At 38.4% G+C, this 13,297-nt stretch overlaps 2 protein-coding genes and 1 long non-coding RNA gene across 3 annotated transcripts; all 3 read left to right on the top strand.

The window, feature by feature from the left end:
• Window positions 1–2,318: 2,318 nt before the first annotated feature.
• LOC148930190 (nodulin-related protein 1-like) lies at window positions 2,319–2,919 on the top strand. Its single transcript, XM_089067671.1, has one exon. It carries the CDS (start codon window positions 2,400–2,402, stop codon window positions 2,757–2,759), a length of 360 nt encoding a protein of 119 aa, XP_088923797.1. The 5' UTR covers window positions 2,319–2,399; the 3' UTR covers window positions 2,760–2,919.
• A 1,785-nt stretch (window positions 2,920–4,704) lies between these two features.
• Window positions 4,705–8,089, top strand: LOC148930191 (uncharacterized). Its single transcript, XM_089066383.1, has 4 exons — window positions 4,705–7,076; window positions 7,189–7,243; window positions 7,325–7,894; window positions 8,012–8,089. The coding sequence occupies exons 1-4, from the start codon at window positions 4,705–4,707 to the stop codon at window positions 8,087–8,089; spliced, it is 3,075 nt and encodes a 1,024-aa protein (XP_088922509.1).
• Window positions 8,090–10,182: 2,093 nt separating this feature from the next.
• LOC125198564 (uncharacterized) lies at window positions 10,183–12,458 on the top strand. Its single transcript, XR_016136371.1, has 5 exons — window positions 10,183–10,402; window positions 10,465–10,591; window positions 10,751–11,034; window positions 11,108–11,258; window positions 11,984–12,458. It is a non-coding gene; the product is annotated as an uncharacterized LOC125198564 (long non-coding RNA).
• The last annotated feature ends 839 nt before the right edge of the window (window positions 12,459–13,297 follow it).

Raw genomic sequence — 13,297 nt, forward strand, 5'->3', positions numbered from 1 at the left:
AAATTCCCGAAAAAGTAAGGGTAAGGGCAAAGAGTCGAGTTCGCAAATTCCCAACACTGATGAAGCAAATGAGCAGTGGATGAGCTCGTTGTTGTCGATGGGTTCTCCTCCCGGCCAATATCCATATGCGGGTCCGTTCCCATTGCAGACTCCTACGCCACGCAGACTTTCTCCGTACTTCCAGTCTGCCCTCAGCATGCCCTCTCCAGCCGACGATGTGTATCGCCCCCAGATAGTCACATCGTTGTTCGACACCCCTGGATCAACCCCAGGCGACGAAGAATCTCAGGCCGCAACGTACACAACGGATCCGACACTCAGCACGGACGACTACGAGGTGGAAGAAACGCCCGCCGAGCCGCCTTCCAGGAGCGGGAAGGGGAAGGCGCCGGCGTCGACGACTGCGACTGATACGGCTTCCGATGAGAAGCCGAAGCGGACAAGGACTACTTACACTCTCGAAGAGTCCGAGCTGATAGCCAACTGCTGGGCGGACACGACGCAAGACGCGGTGCGCAGCAACTACCGGACTGAGATCATGTTCTGGGCGCAGGTTACGGAGAAGTACACGACCAACAAGACTGCCTCGATGAAGGACCATGGCAGTGAGGCGATCCGCCGGCATTGGGAGCGCCTCATGAGGGACTGCGCCCATTTCAACGGTATATATTCTAACTTGATGACGAACATGACGAGTGGCCAGAACGAGCACATGGTCCGAGATGAGGCCATCCAGATGTATAGTGGCCAGTTCTTGTCGAAGGGCTTCAAGTATTGGAAAATCTATGATAGGCTGAAGGATCTCCCCAAATTCCGGACGGAGATGCACAGCGCGCTGCACGGGAAATCGGTGCGCTCGCGACTTAGCGGTGCGGAGAGTGAGGGCAGCGCGATCCCCATCGACTTGTCTGAGGATGGTCCGCACGAGCGCCCTGTGGGAGCGAAGAAGGCGAAGGGGAGGCGGAAGGGGAAGGGCACATCGTCAGATGCCCAGTCGGAATCCCCGTTCTTACAACAAGCCACGTTCTCTTCCAATGCCGCCACTCTGGCGCAGTTGTACACACTGTACTTCACCGGCGGCGGAACCCCAGAAGAGAAGCAGTCCCTCTGGTCGACCATCCAAAATATGAAGATCAAGATGGGCCTCTCGCCGGACGCTCCTCCCTCTTAGTTTTTTAAATCCTTGTTTTTTATGGTTTTTTATTTGTAGTTTTTTTTTTCTCGTTGTATTATTTTTTCCAATGATTAATACAACGACGAATTGTTCATTTATAAATCTATTTATTAAACACATTTGTAGGGAAAATTAAATAATATTAAAAATGATGATGTAAAAATGAAATGTTGAGTTAGGGAGAAATAAGGGAGAAACCATTGGAGCAGTTGGCTAAAAGTTGGCTAAAAACTGGGGATAAATTTTGGTGCTGATGTGGCGCTGATGTGGCAGGAGTTAGGGAGAAATAAGAGAGTTTTTAGGGAGAGCATTGGGAGTGCTCTAAGCTTTATTTTATTTATCAAAAAACTTTGCTATATGAATAGTATAATAAAAAAGATATAAGAAATTATTGAATTAAAATTCCATTACTTGCAAGAAAAAATATACTGTAGTATTTAAAATTTGACAAGGTCAAATATGTCATTACCAATTTATTTCTGATTTCATAACTTTTCTATCAAACAAAGTGGACTTATTAGAAAAAAATTAACTCGGATATCAAACATGTGTTATTAAATCAAATATTTTCTTAACTTAGCCCTAAATCTTGTGTACTAAAGTTAATTCATACTCTATATTATTATTTTAAGAGTACTGGCATGGCGGATTACTCCAATAATCGGCTTCCGACCCCGGACAATTCTTTTGTGCGAAAAGATACTCCTCAAAAGTCACTTATACCCACAATTTTAGTAACTTATGATCGGACGAGGATGATTAATACATAACGAAATGAATGAGCAATACGTGCTGTTGTTCTAAAGCATAGAATATATAGAAATACCAAAACAACAAAGTTAACAACTTTATGACCAAGTTTTAACATCTGGACTAGTCTATTGGCCCGGCCCGGCTAGGCCCAGGCTCGGTATGGGCCGGGCCGGCTGATTAGTGAAACAAAGTGGGCCTCATTGGTTGAAATAGGCTTCAATTGGGTCATTTTGCAAACCCAAGTACTCCAGGACCATTTGAAGTCCAGTCCACTTGACAACTCTAACGAGGACGGTCCTAAAAATATTAGCCCACCAATACCGATTAAAAAATCAGGTCGATTGTCAAGATTATTGTTCATTTATGAGATGATAACAAAACCATCTCATTCTCAACTCTACACCACACACTTGACTTCATTATCTTCCACTAGAGTTCAAGTTTCCCTCAAACTTTCTCTTTCTCTCTGAAGATGGATTCCAAGAATCATAGCGAGAAGAAATCCTCGAGCGCTAGTCTTTTGTCGGACGCCAAGGTGGTTGCCGAGGCAGCTCGGGCCCAGTTCGGCAGCCACCCGGGGAAGTACGACAAGGCGAAGGCAGCCGGGTCGGCCGCCCACCTCCTCGATGCTGCGTCGGAGTATGGGAAACTAGACGAGACCAAGGGAGTGGGCAAGTACGTTCAACAAGCCGAGGACTATCTGCGCCGCTACAGCCATCATCAGCCTTCCGAGAAGCCGGGTGAGCCCGTTGGCAAGCCGTCGCACGCCGGCGAGTCCCAAGGTGGATATGGTGATCTGATGAAGGCTGCCGGCGGTTTCTTTAACAAATAGTAGTAACAAGTTAATTACTGCTTAATGTATTTGTTTGAGTGTTGTTAATTTGCATTTAGAGTGTGTTGGAATTCGGTTTTCTAAGATTATCTCATGATTGTTATCGTTGGGATCATCGACGGAATATAAGTTTAGTTTGATATTGTTCGCTTTGAATGAAGCCAAATTTGCACGGATTAGTTTTTGGATCATCTCAAAAGGCCTCAAACAAATTAGGAGATGGTTATTCGAGTAAAACTATTTCGAACTTGTGCTATGTCGGAGAAATGAGATTATTTCGAATTCGATCAACACTATTTTCTAATACTTCTTCATATGGTTGAGTGGTTATATTCGTCAAATTATTTTCAAGCTGACTAATACAAAAATTTGGAATTTTTCAGCCATATTGATTTTCAATCATTTGTGGAGTACATTACAATCCTTTTCAAGTGCTAAGTTGATCGACCTAAACATTTGGAGCTTCCAAATGAGATGTTGATGTGACTTGCTACTTTTTTACCTATTATCTAAGAGTACTAACTTATTGATACTATTTCCTTCTTTTAAAAATATAAATATTTGAAATAGCACGAGTTAAAAAATTGAAGTATTGTTATTAGAGACACTACAAAAAAAGCGGCTGTTTGCTACCAATTTTTTGCTAGCACACCATAATGCTCGCAAATCTGCTAGCAGACACCAAGCAAAGACTAAAAAAACGACCCGTTTCTAGAGTTGGTACAAAATTAGGGGTTTTGCGAGCACAAATTTAATGTTCGAAAATTTGCTAGCAAAAAGTGCTAGCAAAATGGTGCAAAAATACATGTGCTCGCAAATCAGCTAGTAGGAATAAGTGCTAGCAAATTAGCAAGCAGAAATAGGTGCTAGCAAATACTTTATTTCTTATCCAAATGTACCTCCTTATCCAGATCTACCTTCTTCATTTCTAGATCCCAGACGCCCACCCTTACACTATAGCCCTAAACCTTTATCCACAATCTTGAATTTGCTTCTTTGCTTTACATTATTTGTAACATAAAAGTTGGGAGTTCAGAAATATGAGGAAGCAAGCTCATCAAATTTTGATATTTTTCAATTATTGAAGTTGGGAGTAGAGAAATGTGGGGAAGCAAGCTCATCCAATTTTGATATTTTTCAATTATTGAAAGGTAAAACTTTGATTAACATTCTTCTAAAGTTGTGGGCTAAACTATTATACTTGATTTGTTAGATATTCTTCTTGTGGGCTAAATTATTATACATGATTTGTTAGCTATTCTTCTAAATTTGTGGGCTAAATAAGCCAAAATATTATCATACTTGATTTTTTAGCTTTTCTTCTAAATGTGCGAGCTAAATTATTACATACTTGATTTGTTAGATGTTCTTCTAAATTGTGGGCTAAATAATTCACATTATTATTATTATACTTGATTTGTTAGATGTTTTCTAAATTTGTGGGCTTAATAATTCAAAATATTAGTGTACTTTATTTGATCTATATATTATGATACCTCATTTGTTAGTTATTCTTATTTGTGGGATAAATAATTCAAAGTATTATTACACTTGATTTGATTTATATTGTTTCTTGCCTAAGATTTCTGCGATTTGGAGGTGTTTCCGCAGCCCGTGGTCGACCCAACTTGACATCTTCCAATTATTAAAAGGTAAATTTTTTATTCAACAAATATTCTTTTAAATTTGTGGGCTAAATAATTCAAATTATTATACTTTATTTGATTTATATTGTTTGTGTATGATAGATAGTAAAATGAATTAAATTCCGAGAAGAGAGTGGATGTATGAGAGAAAATTTTCCACCGGAGAATTGAATCTTGATTTTATTGATGGTTTGGATAAGTTTATAAATTTTGCTGTGCAACATCCCTCTAGAATGGATGGTTCGAAAATTAGGTGTCCATGTGCACGATGTGATAATAAAAACTTTCTTCGTACGGACATGGTGAAGGAGCATCTTGTGAAAAGGGGGTTTACTAAAAATTATTATGATTGGAGATTTCACTATGATGTTGAAGCGTCGTCCAACTCAAGACAAATAGAATCCATGCATTGTGATCCACCATTGAATCCGTACCAGCACATGGTGCACGATGCGTGGGGACAGTCAGGTGCTCACGAGCATTGGCAGTATGTTCCGCCTACATACATGCCAGAGCCCCCATTCAATGAGTCGCAACAGTTCTATAATTTGTTAGAAGCGTCTAAGTGTGATTTGTGGGAGGGGTGTGATTATTCTGAGCTGTCAACAAATGCTCGAATAATGACTATGAAGTCTGAACATCGAATGTCTCAGCGAGCTGTTGACGAATTGTGTCAGTTTATGGAGGAGCGTTTGCCAAAGCCAAATCATATGCCTAACAGTTTCTACCAGTGCAAGAAACAAATGCAGACTTTAGATATGCCCCATCTGAAGATACATTGTTGTAAGAAAGGGTGCATGATCTATTGGAGAGAAGACGAGAATAGGACCGAATGCAAAGTTTGTGGTCAGGCTAGATTCAAGGATAATGACAGGAGTCCATTCAAGAAGATGTATTATTTTCCTCTGGGCCCAAGATTAAGACGATTGTATGCGTCTGAAGTTACAGCTCAATCCATGCGATGGCACGCAGAGCACGCCCAGACTCCGGGAGAGATGCGTCATCCAGCTGATTCTATAGCTTGGAAAACTTTCGATAAGACACATCCCTTATTTGCTTCTGAATCAAGAAATGTCAGGTTGGCACTTAGCACAGATGGATTTCAGCCATTCGGCCAAAGTGGTTCACAATACTCATTATGGCCGGTAATTTTAACTCCATACAATTTGCCGCCGTGGATGTGCATGAAAGATCCATACATGTTTCTCACTGTGATCGTGCCAGGTCCGAAGAGTCCGAAACAGAAAATTGATGTATTTCTACAATCATTGATTGCAGAGCTCAATGATTTATGGGCTGAAGGAATTCCAGCATACGATATATCAAGAAAACAAAACTTCCAGTTGCGTGCAACACTGATGTGGACTATCAGCGACTTCCCCGCGTATTCAATGTTATCAGGATGGAGTACATCTGGGCACCGTGCATGTCCGTATTGTATGGAGGACTCACAAGCTTTTTCCTTGAAACATGGACGGAAAACTACTTGGTTTGATTGTCACAGGAGGTTTCTCAATAGAAATCATCGGTTCCGCAGAGACAAAAAGAATTTCATAAAGAATAGAACCGAACATTCCGGGCCTCCTTCGATCTTAAACGGAGAAGAGATACTTAATAACTTGGAACAGTTTGAGTACAAGAGAGTTTTTGATGAAGGTGCAGAAATAGCAAACTCCGAGTTGAGCAAAATTTTTGGATGGAATAAACGAAGCATATTTTGGGATCTTCTGTATTGGAAGACAAATGTGATTCGTCACAATCTGGACGTCATGCACATAGAAAAAAATGTTTTTGACAATATCTTCAATACCATCATGAATGTGGAAGGCAAGACGAAAGATAATGCTAATGCAAGAAGAGATTTGGAAGAACTTGGTATACGGCCTGAACTTTGGCCATGTGACGGGAAAGATCACAAGGCTAATTTCACACTTGATAAAGAAAATATGAAATTATTGCTCAAGTGGCTCAACATTTTGAAATTCCCGGATGGCTATGTTTCTAACTTGTCAAGATGCATTGATATGAAGAAACACAAGTTGTACGGTATGAAAAGCCACGACTGTCATGTGTTTATGCAACGATTGCTACCAATTGGACTTCGTGAGTTACTTCCACACGATGTATGGGAGCCTCTGACAGAGTTGAGCAATTTCTTTAGAGATCTTACTGCTATAGTGCTACGGGAGGCTGATATGACAAAGTACAGTGAGTCAATTGTGGTTACCTTGTGCAAGCTTGAGATGATATTTCCTCCGTCTTTCTTTGACTCCATGGAGCATCTTCCAGTCCACTTAGCATATGAGGCATTGATCGCAGGACCAGTGCAATTTCGATGGATGTATCCATTTGAACGGTACATGCGCAGGTTGAAGTTAAATGTAAAGAACAAGGCTGCTGTGGAAGCATCAATATGTAATGCGTATTTGACTGAGGAATCATCTCACTTTTGCACTCATTACTTTGAGTCACATGTTCGTTGCCGAGGTAGAGATGTTCCTCGTAATGACGACGGAGGGGGATCTACTCACCCAACAGATATGCTTCAAATTTTCACATTTGATACCAGATGTGTTGGGAAGGGACATGCACGATTCTTGTCAGAAGTCGAGTACAAAGCGGCACACACTTACATATTGTTGAATACTCAAGAAGCAAAGGAATATGAGCAGTAAGTTTGATTTCCTTAAATTCGTTTATTGAACTAAATAGATGCTACTTATTTAATAATTTTTTTTATTGAAACAACATGTTTGTCGAGCAAGTGCGCGAATGCTTTCCAGGAATAACATTGCCGGAGATAGAGAAAGTCATTATGCATCATGGTTTAATGCATATGTAAGTTTTCTATATATTTTTATTTGTACATTTTTAATTGTCGGGAATATGTAACTTATTCACAAAGTGGTTGATATACAGGGTCAAAATAACCTACCTCACGATAGTCATTTATACTATTTGTCGCAAGGACCATTGACCGGGGTCACGAGTTATAATGCTTGTATTGTCAATGGATATAAATTCCACACAGACTCTTATGGAAAGAGTAAATCCACAGTCAACAGTGGGGTTTGCATCAGAGGGTCGAATTACAACTATGACGAGGATGACTTTTATGACATTTTGAAAGAAGTTGTGGAGGTCAAATATCGTGCAAGACCAATAAAGAAAGTTGTTTTGTTCAACTGTGTATGGTATAATCCACCTCCACCTCCACGTGGTGGTACAATTGTTCATCCGAAGTACAAAATTACAGAAGTAAATATTCAGAAGGAGTACCCGAAATGTGATCCCTTCGTCTTAGCTAAACAAGCATCTCAAGTTTATTTTGTACCTTTTCCGAGCAAGAAAAAAGACAAGGCGAACTGGCGAGCAGTGTTCAAGGTTCGAGCAAAGAAATTCGATTCTAGTTACATCACCATGAAAGGGGCAGAAGAAGATATAGCTTTCCAAGAAGATGAAGTGGAAGTTCACAACATATCTGATGATGTACAATTCATAAACCCACCACATCGTGACCCTAGCGGCGCAATGATTCCAATTTTTAGAGAGATTGTAGATGAGGATGAGGATGAGGATGAGGATGAGTATGAGGATGAGGATGAGGAAGAGGAAGAGGAAGAGGTAGAGGAAGATGAAGAGGAAGATGACGATGAAGATGGCGATGAAGATGAAGATGACTAGTTCTTGGGCATTGATGCTATCTCAAAATGTAAGTACTATCTTATTTTTATTGTTTCGTCCAATTATTGAAATTTCGCAAAATCTGAAATATAGTTGTTATCATTTTTGAAATATTTAATTTTAAAAATGATAACTATAGTTAATTAATGTTAATCAAATTATAAAATGTAAAATATAGACTTATTGGGAGAAGTAATTGTGAAGTCCAATTGTATTCCAAATGAATTAGAGTTTGCCGTGCAATGGTATATAGACTTATTATTTCTCACAGATTCCAATGGTATTGGAAATGAAAAGATCCGTTCCAATGGTATTGGAAATGAGTTAGACTTAAATGAATTAGACTTAGTATACATAATTCTCTCGATCGGTATTCTCCTCCCCCAATTCTCATCGATTCTCCCTCCCCCAATTCTCACTGCCTCCGTCTAATTCTCACTGGTTCTTTGCAGTTTTCCAGCAGATTTTCCTCTTCGGGACAAGCAGGGAATGCTTTGAAGCCCGAAGCTGCTGACGGTGCGCCTGCTTTGAATTAGGTTTCGGCTTAGATTCAACCGATTTGAATCCCAAGCTTTCCTCTCACTGACTTAGTTTTCCTCTCAATTGAGACTGAGGTGAATATCTTCATTCAACTTTAGCAATTGGTTATAGCATTGATTGAATATGCTAATTGGTTAGAGATTTAGAGCTGCAGTGTTCTCCACTCAATTTTAGCAATGGCTTTTGATTGTTTGATTTTGATTATGAAATGAATATTTTAAGCAATGTCATCAGATTCAGGTGATTACTTGTATATAATGTAGATTATAGCGTTGATTGAATTGGTAATAAGAGTTTTGCAGATTTGTTTTTGCCCTAATTCGATTAAAAATTATGAACAGATGTAGAACACATTCTGCCATCTTCCATGTGTTTGTTAAAATGTTCAAACAGATCTTCTATTATTAGGATTCAATAATGGCCAAACTTAATTAGAGTGTTTGTTACCAGAATGTTATCTATAGAGCTTAATCAAACAATTTCTGGACAAATGCACTTATCTATAGATCATCATTATTTTAGCATTGGAGTATAATTGAAAAGAAATACTCATTTCTATGGTACAATAAAAACATTAGCATTAGCATTAGAATTGTGAATCTCCCTTTTGTGAATGTTACAAATTCCAAGAAACATGATGATGATAATGAACCAAGTGCTAGGTATTTCTTCATCATACTTTGCTTACTTCATGGAAATGGATTTAGACTCTGTTCTGTTCATCATATTTGTTAGAATGTTTATTGTGTGTCTGGTTTTGGCAGTTGATCTTCTCAAATATCTGTGTAAGTTTGTGTTCATTTTTAGAATTAGTCAGGCAGCCTATTTATGTTATTGATTAATGATAATAATCACCATTTCTCTCTGTTGTTGGATTACTTGGTTCTTCCTTTATGTTAGACTGAGCATTACACATGGATAGATCAGCTATGAATATGTGTGGTGTTTTGTTATACTTATTATCATAATTTATTATAGTTATCAATCATATGCAATCTTTTGTGGGTTTGGACACCTATTTTGTTGTATACTATATGTATTTTTCTTGATTACCATATACTGAAAGTAAAGCATTACTTATTTCAGTTAGAAAAATGCGAGGAGGATTCACAAGACGAGGACGCAGGTTGGCTGTTCTTGATGATGATGAAGAAAATGCTCTTGAGGAAGAAATTCGCGTCGAAGAGGAAGAAGGGGAGGAAGGAGAGGAAAATGGTACAGTGAGGCGAAATGGTACAGTGAGGCGAAATGGTACAGTGAGGGACCATCCTACAGCCTATTTATGTTATTGATTAATGATAATAATCACCATTTCTCTCTGTTGTTGGATTACTTGGTTCTTCCTTTATGTTAGACTGAGCATTACACATGGATAGATCAGCTATGAATGTGTGGTGTTTTGTTATACTTATTATCATAATTTATTATAGTTATCAATCATATGCAGTCTTTTGTGGGCTTGGACACCTATTCTGTTGTATACTATATGTATTCTTCTTGATTACCATATACTGAAAGTAAAACATTACTTATTTCAGTTAGAAAAATGCGAGGAGGATTCACAATACGAGGACGCAGGTTGGCTGTTCTTGATGATGATGAAGAAAATGCTCTTGAGGAAGAAATTCGTGTCGAAGAGGAAGAAGGGGAGGAAGGAGAGGAAAATGGTACAGTGAGGCGAAATGGTACAGTGAGGCGAAATGGTACAGTGAGGGACCATCCTACACATGATCAAGATGGCCGTATATTCATTCATCTCAGAAATGATGGATTGTAAGTGGATAGATAATTATTTTTATAAATTTTAAAGTTCATAACTATATATTCATATGCAGATTGCAACCTTCCAAAGCCGTGGCGAACATATTGCACAGTGCTTTTCAGAATATAGTACACCCAACTGCATTCTCACAAGCAACTCTTGATGAAGCATGCATTGAATCCTATTGGGAAGAATTTAAGGTAATTGTATAAACTATAATCCATTAGAGTAAAGAATGGTCAATGTTTTACTTGATATTCTAATTGTAGCTTAGAATTTCTTGATGTAACTAAATTCTTTAATATTTTATTTAATATTTTGCTCTAACTTTGTTTCTTTTCTTTTATATTATTTTGCAGGTCTATGCAAATATTGAGAACTACAATCAAGATCTTGCCAAAAGTGCTTTTCGAAGAGATGTAAGCGTAACTATGGCAATCATATCTACAGACTGAAAAATAGGAAAAGAAAGCCTGCTTACTTCACAAATGCGTTGTGGGAAGATTACACTAAAGCGTGGACGACGGCTGAGTCTATCAAGATTTCTGAGAGATGTTCGAAAAACCGTAAACAAGGTTATGAGAAAGCCCCCGGCACACATTGTAACGGATCTGTTCCATTTGACGTGACTGTGGAAAAGATGGTAGACATTGCATTTTCTAGTTTAACTTGTTCATTTTTTAATTATTGTTAATCATTTTGAATATTGTTTGCAGATTAAAGAGAATAAAGGGAAGATGCCTAAATTTGTAGAACTTTATGTAAGGGTTCACACGCTAAGGAGCAAAGATTCATCGGGGGAGTTGTGTTCGCAGCGCGCCATAGAAAAAATGATAATTTCAAATTAATTTGCTTACAAATTTGAAGGTTTGTTATGAAGGAGTGAACTGATGGTGATGAGCATATATGTGAGCGTGCGTGCTATACAACTCTGATTCTTGATTAGTAGTGATTTAATATGTAATTGATATTAGTAGTGATTTAATCAAAATGGAGCAGTGGAAGTTCTATATATGGAGAGGCAGTAGCCAGTAGGATTTAGGGGGGAGTGGGGGGGGGAGATTTGATTGATTATCCAAATAAGGTATTGATGTAGGCAGATTAAGTGCATGCTTCTATAGACACTCAGAATTTCATGCATTTGGTAGAATCTTTTTACTGATAATCCAAATAATGTATTGCCAGTATTTTTACACTCAGATTGAGTTGTTTGAGTTGTTTGTGTTTTTTCTCACTTGTTTGTTGAGAGAGGGCTTGAGTCTTCAATCGAGTACCTGACCTTCTTTCAAATTGTGTCCCCTTGCAATGTCCATATCACTTATAGTGGAGCTGGGACTTGCTAATTTGTACACAGAAAGCCACAATGGGTTTAGAAATTAGAAGTCTGAAGCTTCTCCCTAGAACTTAGCCTTGGAGATACAATGTTTGGAGATTGAGTCTTATTAAACTACAGTGGACTTACTGTTATCTTTCCATTTGCATTTGATGCTCACTGTTCTTTAGTTACTGCATTGGTTTCTTCTTTAGTTACTGTTATCTTTTAGTTACTGCATTGGTTCTGATGCTTATTGTCTTATTATACATGTTTATAGGAGCAAGTTAAGGCAAGAGCCGATGAATTACGGGCTGCAGGGGAAGTAGATCCAGATTTTGATCGCATTTTCCTTGACCTTTTTGTGAAGAAGATGAAGAGAAACCAAATTCCCGGAGCTGGACAGGCAACGAGCATTTATTTCCCTAATGTTGCTAGCAGATCATCCACTGGAGGCTCAGGTATTAGCACGGAAGAGTTACAAGCAATGCGAGAGCAATTACAACTGAGATGCGCGTGGAGCTGGAGCAGCAGAATGCGGCATCCCGCGCAGAGCAGGAGCAGCGACATGCCGAGCTGGAGATGCAAAATGCTGCATTGCGCGCGGAGCTGGAGAGTCAAGGTGCAGCGCGCGACGCTGCTTTAGCGCGGCAAAAAATGGAGTTACGCGCGGAATTTGAGAAAAAAAATGAGAGGATATTAGAACAATTGTTGAATCTTACTGAAAAGGTTAACCGAATGAGTTAAAAACTAAAAAGTGTAAAACAATCTTATTGCTTTTATGTAAGTTTTGAATTTTGCTCTTTCTTAATTGTCATTTCATTATAAATGTTTTGAATTTTGTTCTTTTTTAATTGTTATTTCGTTATAATTTTTATTTAATAAATTATCCAAATAAGAATTAGTAAAAAAATATTAAAATTTTGTTCTTTCTGCTAGCACAATGTTTGCTACCAGTAAGAGCTGAAATTAAACAGTCAGCACATTGAAGGTGCTAGAAAATGTACGAGCAAAATGGAGGTGCTAAAAAAATTGCGAGCAAATTGGAGTTGCTAGGAATATTGCGAGCACATACATAGTTTGGTCGACATCGTCGATTAGCGAGCAAAAAGGTGGTCGCAAAAGAATTTCTGCTCGCAAAAACTGCTAACAAATTTGCTACAAGCTCTATAACTAGCAGCGTTGGTGCTCGAAATCTGCTAGCAAAACTTACCTTTGCGAGCACTTAATACAGTTTTGCTAGCATCATTGTGCTCAGAAATGGCCGCTTTTAGCGCGGCAAAAAATGGAGTTACGCGCGGAATTTGAGAAAAAAAATGAGAGGATATTAGAACAATTGTTGAATCTTACTGAAAAGGTTAACCGAATGAGTTAAAAACTAAAAAGTGTAAAACAATCTTATTGCTTTTATGTAAGTTTTGAATTTTGCTCTTTCTTAATTGTCATTTCATTATAAATGTTTTGAATTTTGTTCTTTTTTAATTGTTATTTCGTTATAATTTTTATTTAATAAATTATCCAAATAAGAATTAGTAAAAAAATATTAAAATTTTGTTCTTTCTGCTAGCACAATGTTTGCTACCAGTAAGAGCTG

The sequence above is a fragment of the Salvia hispanica genome, chromosome 3 (genome assembly GCF_029641045.1).
Source record: "Salvia hispanica isolate PSC_SH4W2 chromosome 3, Shi_PSC_v1, whole genome shotgun sequence".
Classification (NCBI taxonomy): domain Eukaryota; kingdom Viridiplantae; phylum Streptophyta; class Magnoliopsida; order Lamiales; family Lamiaceae; genus Salvia; species Salvia hispanica.

Excerpts from the sequence above, each read along its gene's own strand:
- LOC148930190 (XM_089067671.1), top strand. The coding sequence starts at position 2,400 with ATGGATTCCAAGAATCATAGCGAGAAGAAATCCTCGAGCGCTAGTCTT.
- LOC148930191 (XM_089066383.1), top strand. The coding sequence starts at position 4,705 with ATGGTGAAGGAGCATCTTGTGAAAAGGGGGTTTACTAAAAATTATTAT. Across the intron at positions 7,244-7,324 it reads CATCATGGTTTAATGCATAT|GGTCAAAATAACCTACCTCA; the intron begins GTAAGTTTTCTA and ends GTTGATATACAG. Across the intron at positions 7,895-8,011 it reads TTCACAACATATCTGATGAT|GAAGAGGAAGAGGAAGAGGT; the intron begins GTACAATTCATA and ends GATGAGGATGAG.